The sequence below is a fragment of the Palaemon carinicauda genome, chromosome 38, assembly GCF_036898095.1.
Source record: "Palaemon carinicauda isolate YSFRI2023 chromosome 38, ASM3689809v2, whole genome shotgun sequence".
Lineage (NCBI taxonomy): Eukaryota > Metazoa > Arthropoda > Malacostraca > Decapoda > Palaemonidae > Palaemon > Palaemon carinicauda.
In genome coordinates this window covers 43,612,779-43,621,967 of record NC_090762.1, presented here as the reverse complement: position 1 = coordinate 43,621,967, position 9,189 = coordinate 43,612,779, and the positions used below count along the sequence as shown (strand labels likewise).

The window sequence follows — 9,189 nt, the reverse complement described above, 5'->3', positions numbered from 1 at the left end:
TCCAACTAGGGTTGTAGCTTAGCTAGTAATAATAATAATAATAATAATAATACTATACATATACATATACATATATATATATATATATATATATATATATATATGTATATATTGTACATTATAAATAAACATATATATATATATATATACATATATATATATATATATATATATATATGATATACATATAAATATATATAAATAAATATATACATAATATATATATATATATATATATATAGATAGATAGATAGATAATTTATATATATACATATATATATATATATATATATATACACATAAATAATTACATCTCTTTCTGAGTGGGGATACCTTAACGTGGTGAAAGGGTTTGTGTATAGCTATGATCAACAAAGTTATTCTAGTCAGGGCTATCCATACTATGTTTGTTTGCTTTGAGCAATCACACTAAAGTCTCCAAATATTACCAACCAGTAGTTGGCTAGAGAGGAGATGAAAACTGTCCAAATTGGAAGACACAATATAAGAAACAATTCACTATGGGGGAGACAGAATGATAACACAATTACTCATGATGTATAACATCTATCAATCTTACCAGAACGAGAATCATCAAGGTCTCCTCCGTCATCTAGGTCATCGATAGTCAGGAAATCAAGAATACCCTGTCCTGACTGACCTCCTTCAACCCCTGCTAGGACTAGCTCAATCAACTCAAGTACTGCATCCTCAACTACCCGGCTCCTGCTATTGAGTTCCTGGAAAAATTTAATAAGTTTGTGATTAAAATATTCTACCTGAAGAATTTCAATTCCTGAAAAAGGTTAAAGGGTCTCAGGTGAATCTTTTTATGTTCTCTGATAGATTCTAACTCCTGAAATGTCAATAAGATGATGATCCTTTAGGCAGTACCCAAGTAGTTTAGCTCATGGAAAAGATAATAGGACAAATCATTCTTTTTTTCTAACATATACTATATATATCAGCATCTAAGAGGGGTCAAAGAGGAGAATATACTTTCATGATACCTATAGGACTTTAGCTAGTGGTTCATTATCCAAATATGGTTATACTCTATTTTGAGGGGAAACAAGAACATTTAGAGAAGAACAATTACTTTTCAAGTTCTCAATTCTTATGAACTAACACAAACTTTTATAATAAATATATTATAATATCTGAGGACTGGTAACTTGAGCTTTAAGTTTAAGATCTTTTCAATCTATGCATGATAAAAGAAATTGCATTGAAATTTTGAGGCACTGCGCAGTAGTATAACCTCTTAAAATTTTTGTCATTCTTATGAAATATTCAATCTTGAAGTCCTAAAATGAGGAAAAGCTACAATTATTTTGAAATGATAATATATATATATATATATATATATATATATATATATATATATATATATATATAGAACTTCAAATATGTTATTTTCCTTAGTAAAATAAATTTTTGAATATACTTACCCGATGATCATATAGCTGCATCACTGCTGCCCCGACAGAAAAAATCTACGGGAGGAATACGCCAGCGATCGCTATACAGGTGGGGGTGTATATCAACAGCGCCATCTGTCAAGTAGGTACTCAAGTACTCGATGTCAACAACGAACCAATTTTCTCCTCTGTCCCACTGGTTCTCTATTGGGGAGGAAGGGTGGGTCCTTTAATTTATGATCATCGGGTAAGTATATTCAAAAATTTATTTTACTAAGGAAAATAACATTTCTGGGGGGCCTGTGACGGCCGGTGAGAAAGGTCCTTCCTTATACCTTTCCTAATATAAATCTTCCAAATATACTAGAGAAAGATAAAAGCATGGAATGCAGAGGTTACAACCCTCGCGCGAACACCTTGTAGGTGTCGTGTATTAAACAAAGGCGTGTGTAAACCACTATTCACAGGTTGTCTTCCATTTAGATAATCCCTTCATCAATGGGGAGGGCCGTGACAGGCCCTAGATAACATGGTTGAACTCCCCAACGACACCTACCACGCGCGCCCTCTAGGACATCCTTCTTTAATTGGACTTCAAGCAAGCATAGTTTTTTTGGGCACAGTGTTTTTTCGAAGAATTTCTCGTTATTTCAACATGACTGACGTTGTTACTTCACCCTTACCAATGTTAAGTACCATAGTTTGTTTTGGCAGTTTTTGACAGTACCGGGCATTTGTTCTATTTCCATTATGGTGGTTTTTAGTTTTGGAAGCGATTGTCCTGCCGAGATATCGGCAGCCATTTTGGGTATGTTCGCTTCGGTAAATTTTCTAGTTAATTTTGCCCATCTGGTACTCTGTCGGATAGGTTATATCACTTACGTTTTATGGCCTTTTATGTTATCATTAATTATTATTAATTTTTACTATGGTATTTATTTGCTTGCAAGTCCAATTTGGACCTACGAAGAATAGCGATTTAAGATAGCGTTTTAAAGCATAGTAACGGTTTAAAGCTTAGCGTTTTAAAGCATAGTAACGATTTAAAGCTTAGCGATTTAGTCTGTTAATTTGTACCCTCCTGGAGGGTTCGTTTTAGACTATATCCTTGTTTTTTGGTTACGTTGTCGTTATTCTTCGTTATTACTATTACTAAGAAAAGCAATCAATTTTATTAAATTTCTTATTTATTGTGTGATGTTAATTTTTAATATGTAACCTTGAGAGCGAAAGCATAGAGTGCTCGTTTCCTGTTCTACAGGTATGAGTTATCCTTTCTCTCGTTTTCTTTGAGTAAGAGAGGTGAATTTCCCGTTCTCCGTTTTTATACGATCACGGGTTATTCAGGCCTCTTCTCAGTATCAGAATTGATGATAGTACGTTTAATATTATAAACGATTTATTGATGTGGTTACTGTTAATATAGCTAACACTATTATTAGGTACGTTAGTGTATGAGTCATTAATTGGGGTCGTTTTATACCGACACCCTTAGCTCCGCCTTGAGTTATGCTTGGCTCCGCCTTGAGTTATGCTCCGCTATAATGGATACTCATTGGGTGAGAACTAGTTATCGTTCCGGAGCAGATTTTTGGAGTGCAACGGTGAAATCCGGCACTCGGACTCCGGCTGAAGCCTTTTACACACGAACCTTTGTCATGTTTGATCACAATTACACAGTTAAGGCCCCCGTTTTCATCGTATCTCCGGCTTCACTGGAGATAACTCATTCATTGAGGATAATGTTATCGTACCGGAGACGGTCACGATTTCACGATGACGGGCCTTTGCTACCGGACCTCCGGTAAAACAGAGGTCAAGCAGGAGTCCAGAACCGGAGTTAACAGTGTGATATCGATGAAGTTTAGAGATTCATGCTATGTGGTTACTGGTTTTCTATTATAATTTCTTATTTTATTAAGGTGTTAGCTACTACCATACTCACACATTAATTAAGATTTAAGTGTTTCTGATTCATAAGTCAATGACATGAATCTCAAGGAACATCCAGACTTATGTCTTCTTTCTTTTTACAGAAAGTCCGCTGCACTGCCAGGGGCTGCTCCGCTGCCTTTACTGATTCCATGGGCCATGATCTATGCCGGGCCCATGCCCATTGCGCCATTTCCTTCTCTCGGGAACCGGGACAAGCCCCCTATACGATATGGTTTCCGGAGGCATGCATGCTCTGCTATGGGCTGTCAGCCCTACTCCTGAGCGAGGAGGTAAGTTGGTTCTAGTGGCCCTGTTAATATTCTTTGCGAAGAATTAATTGCTCTTTGTATATTGACTTCAGTTTTGACTTCATCATTAATTCCCTCTCCTCTTTCAGGCTGATGATGAATCTCTCAGGGAGGCGAGAGCTACTCTCCGGACTTGGGTGTCAGGGTTTGGGAGGAATGCGCCTGCTGGCGCACCCTATCTTCTTGATGGAGACATGGCTTCTCGCCTATTCCCAGGCTCTACTACTGCAGCAGTTCCACCGGAGACAGCGGCCCCGTTAATTGAAGTGATTAGAGAAACCATTCTAACTGAGGAAGAGGTTTTAGTGACGGAGGCCGAGCCCTACCTAGGTCTGGACGAGGAACCCATGGATGAGCAGGTAGGTGGTGTTGAGTTGGTGGACCCCCTTTCACCCCACACTCCTTCCTCTTCTACTTCCTTTCACGGCTTTGATAAACCTACGGCTTCTACTCTAGGTTCCTCCATTCCTGTACGACCCAAGGTGAAGCCACTACGTACCTTTAAGCCTTCAGCTTTGCCATTATCAGTGTCACCGGTTCCGGGACCCTCAAAGGATCCTGATGTTCATATTGCTATACCTAAAACCGTGACTCCTAAGAAGTCAAAGTCTACTAAGTCCAGGGCTTCGTTAGAGGATCAAGCTCGGGAGCCCCCTTTATCCGCCGCCATGGTCAGGGATATTGTGAAAGAGCAGATACAACAATATCTTCAACAGTCTAGGGCAGACCGAGGAGCTATGACGGAGCTCAAAGATATGGTGGCAAGTCTCATCCGTTCCGGAACTCAGATGCCCCCTCCTTCAGCCCCGGACGCATCGAAGTTACCTCCCTTCGAGAAAAACAACCCTTGGAGGTTTGCCTTACATGCTCCATATATTGATGGTGCCATAACTCTAGAGGGCATAGGCACCCGTCCTCTAGAGGACTTAGAATTTTACCCTCCGGGACTAGAATTCCCATTCAACGGCTTCGTGCGATTGAAAGAACATGCCTTGGTTAGGTTAGACAAGGTACCGAAGGAAACGGTAATATTCCCTAAAGAGCAGGCCCAATCTTTCTGGGCCAGGACGTTGTCAGACTGGGGTTGCACTAATTCCAAGCTCACCCCACACAAAGGAGCCTACACCATATTTACAGCTTCTCCAGGTATTACCTTGCCTATTACAGATAAAGTGGCAGCTCTTACTTTTCAGGCTATCAAAGAAGGTTCTGCCATGCCAGCTCTTAAAGAGACCGATCCCACCTCCATGCTCATTCCGAGTACCGTTACTATCTGGGATGATGCCCCCGCTACTTTCACAGTAGGGAAGTTAGACCCAGACTGTGCCTCTAATCTGTTCTCCGAGAAGCTTCCTAAATTACCAGATATTCTTCTCAAGACTGAGTTTGAGGCACGGAATAGGTTGGCTAGGTCTCTCCACTCCATTACCTCCGTGGAGTCCCTAACCTCACTTTACCCGACCGAGACCATGTTCCGGATATTCACAAAGAACCTGTCTCTGTCCTTCCAAATCGACTTACACGAGTTTTGTTCGGCTCGGGTTAGTTGCAGGAAGCACGTTCTTTCTGAGGCCACGATCAGGCATGAACCGAATAGGCTGATAGCTTCCCCCTGCTGGGGTAAGAACCTTTTTCCTCAGGAGGAGGTGAACAAGGTACTACAAGACGCTGCGAGAGCAAATCAAAATTTGCAAGTGAGGTGGGGCCTCACTGCCAAAAAGAGGGTTGAAGGGCAAAAACAAAACTTCTTCAGGAAGAAACAGAGGTTTGCCCCTTACAAGACGAGCCGAGGTCACTACCAACAATCGTCGATTGCCCACTCGTCTTCACAGTCTCCCACTGCTTCGTCTCCTCTACAGCCGAAACACCCTCAACAGGTGGTCTACCTCACTGCTCCCCCAGGTACCCAACCCAACCCCGTTTGGATGCCCTCACCCGCATACATCCCTAGCTACGGACCCTCAGGTCCCTTTCGTGGACACCAGAGAGGTAGCTACAGGGCTAGAGGACAGTTCCGTCAACGAGGCGGACCTAGGACAAGGGGTTCTCGAGGAGGGAAAGAACCTAGATTCACTCCCTCGCAATGATATAGTTCCGGTAGGGGGGAGACTTTACCACTTTCGAGACCGTTGGACCTTCAGTCCGTGGGCTCACAGCATAGTCTCCAAAGGCTTGGGGTGGAAATGGTCACAAGGTTCCCCTCCTCCACCAGTGACCTTCTTCCAGAGACCCACATCCATTCTGAGAGAGTACACCACCGAGTTACTACAGAAAAAAGCAATCAAACGGGTTCGATCGCTGAAGTTCCAAGGCCGCCTGTTCACAGTTCCGAAGAAAGGCTCGTCGGCATTAAGAGTGGTCCTGGACTTGTCAAAGCTAAATTCTTACATCCTCTGCGACAAGTTCCGGATGTTGACCATCTCTCAGGTACGTACCCTGCTTCCCCGTGGGGCCGTCACCACCTCTATCGATCTTACCGACGCCTATTATCACGTACCAATAGCTTGAAACTTCTCTCCTTACCTAGGTTTCCGTCTAGGCAGGAAAGCCTTTGCATTCAAAGTCATGCCCTTCGGCCTCAACATTGCACCCAGGATATTCACGAAACTGGGAGAGACGGTGCTAGAACAACTCAGGAACCAAGGGATTCAGATCGTTGCTTATCTGGACGATTGGCTTATTTGGGCTCGGTCAGCCCTGGAGTGCAACAGAGCTACGAAGAAAGTACTTCGTTTTCTCGCCAACCTGGGATTTCGGGTCAATCTCCAAAAATCCCGCCTACTTCCATCAGACCGCTTCGAATGGTTAGGCATACAGTGGGACCTTGCACGGCACAAGCTGGTTCTACCTCCCAAAAAGGTAAGAGAAATAGCTTCCAAGGTCAAGAATTTTCTAAAACACAGGCAGGTGTCCAGAAGAGCCTTAGAAAGAATCCTCGGCCTTCTGCAATTCGCCTCAGTAACAGATCGCCTATTGAAAGCCAAACTCAAAGACATCAATCGAGTTTGGAGAAAGAGAGCCACAGTACCTTTAAGAGACAAGGTCTCGAAAATCCCCTCTGTCTTGAAAATGAGATTACAGCCATGGTCCGAATCGAAGAACCTTTCCAAATCGGTTCCTCTTCAATTCTCACCCCCACAAGTGACAATTCATACAGACGCGTCTCTGAGTGGATGGGGGGGTTACTACGAACGTCAGATGTTTCAGGGCTCTTGGTCACCCGCCATGAAACACTTCCACATCAATGTTCTCGAAGCCATGGCAGTGTTCTTGACCCTGAAGAGGCTCTCTCCTCCGAGGTCGACCCACATCAGAGTAGTGTCAGACAGCACAGCCGTAGTACACTGCATCAACAGAGGAGGATCCAAGTCGCCCAACCTGAATCAGATCCTGGTCACTATCTTCACCTTGGCAGCAGAAAAGAACTGGTTCCTGTCAGCAACCCACCTAGCGGGAGTCCAGAATGTGATAGCGGACTCACTATCCAGGATGAAACCACTGGAATCAGAATGGTCTCTGGACATAATTTCATTCCAGTGGATACTCAGGCTGGTTCCGGGCCTTCAGGTAGATCTATTCGCAACTCAGATGAATCACAAACTTCCTTGTTATGTGACACCAAACATGGACCCTCAGGCTTATGCCATAGACGCATTAACCCTGGATTGGAACCATTGGAGGAAGATTTACCTATTTCCACCAGTGAATCTTCTAATGAAAGTATTGCACAAACTACGCTCCTTCCGGGGGACAGTGGCCTTAGTAGCACCTCACTGGCCAAAGAGCAGTTGGTTTCCTCTCCTCCTCGAGCTGAAACTCCGACCCTTCCGGATTCCATTCCCCAAACTAACCCAAGTAATTCAAACACAGACTGTGTCAGATTCCTCAAGGATAGCCAAAACCCTAACTTTGTGGACTTCATGAAGTTTGCAGCGCATAAAGACGCAAACATTGACCCAGAAAACGTTCTCTTCATCGAAGCGGACAAAAGGGACTCGACAATTCGTCAATATGATTCAGCTGTTAAGAAATTAGCAGGTTTCTTAAAGAATTCAGACCACACTCGTATGACTCCGAATTTAGCCATCTCGTTCTTTAGGTTCTTATTTGACAAGGGCTTGGCAGCTAGCACTATAACTACCATCAAGTCAGCTCTGAAGAAGATATTCCTGGTTGGGTTTAACATTAATCTAGCTGATTCCTATTTCTCATCTATTCCAAAAGCATGTGCTAGGCTTCGGCCGTTGGATCGGCCACAAAAAGTCTCTTGGTCTCTGAACAATGTCCTCAAACTCGCGTCGGACACTGACAACGAGTCCTGCTCTTATATCACTCTGCTTAGGAAGACGTTATTTCTATCAGCTATGGCCTCAGGTGCTAGAATCTCAGAACTAGCAGCGCTCTCACGTAACCCGGAAAACATAGATTTCCTCCCTACAGGCGAAGTACTGCTTACCCCAGACAGAGCTTTCCTAGCAAAAAATGAGGACCCGCAAAATAGGTGGTCCCCTTGGAAGATCATCTCTCTTCCCCAGGATCCTTCGCTGTGTCCAGTCACTACTCTCAGGACCTTTTTAGCTAGATCTGCCACCCGCTCGTCTGGCCCCTTATTTATCAGGGAACAAGGTGGTACTTTGACCATTCAAGGTATCAGACAACAAATCCTCTACTTCATTATACATGCTAACCCGGAATAATTTCCCCATGCTCATGATATACGGTCAATAGCTACCTCTATCAATTACTTCCAGAACATGGACTTTGATGACCTTAAAAAATACACGGGTTGGAAGTCTCCTATGGTTTTCAAACGCCACTATCTAAAGAACTTACAGGCCCTTAAATACCCTACGGTTGCAGCGGGGAGTCTTATCTCCCCCCATTAATCTCTGATTATTTCTTTATTCCATCTCTTCTCTCCTCCCTCCTGACCACCTCTCACACCACGTCGCCACTCTCCTGGGTGGTTCGTTAGCCCTAAGTTATTTTGCCATGTTTAATTGTTATGATTTAACTGTTATTGTAATTATCATTCCTGTAAAGTTTAGATATGCTTAGACATGTAAGGTTGATTCCTTTCACGACGGGACACTCAGGTGATCCCTGGTCCTCATATTATTTTAGCATTACATCCCCTATGCCTATGGCTAGTTTATGATTTATGTTTACTTACAGTATTATATTATTGCCTTACATGGTGTTTGTTTTCTCCTTATTATGTTATTAATTTATTGGGCTTGGAAGGCATTCTCTGGTACATTCTCACCGGCCGTCACAGGCCCCCAGAAAAGGGATTTTGACGAAGGAAAAATCTATTTCTGGGAAGAGGCCTGTGACGCCCGGTGAAACCCTTCCCGGTTATTTGATACGGACCCCACCCCTCTTTTTCCTTGCCAAGCCATATGTTCTTGCAGAAGGATGTCCTAGAGGGCGCGCGTGGTAGGTGTCGTTGGGGAGTTCAACCATGTTATCTAGGGCCTGTCACGGCCCTCCCCATTGATAAAGGGATTATCTAAATGGAAGAC

General features: G+C 43.2%; 1 protein-coding gene across 1 annotated transcript in view; it reads right to left on the bottom strand.

Moving 5' to 3' along the window:
• The window catches only part of LOC137630593 (dynein axonemal heavy chain 5-like), a 429,728-nt gene that overhangs the window by 402,874 nt on the left and 17,665 nt on the right, over nucleotides 1–9,189 (bottom strand). The window contains exon 3 of the mRNA XM_068362169.1: nucleotides 581–740. Coding sequence (XP_068218270.1) covers nucleotides 581–740 — 160 coding nt within the window. The remainder of the gene's footprint in view (nucleotides 1–580; nucleotides 741–9,189) is intronic.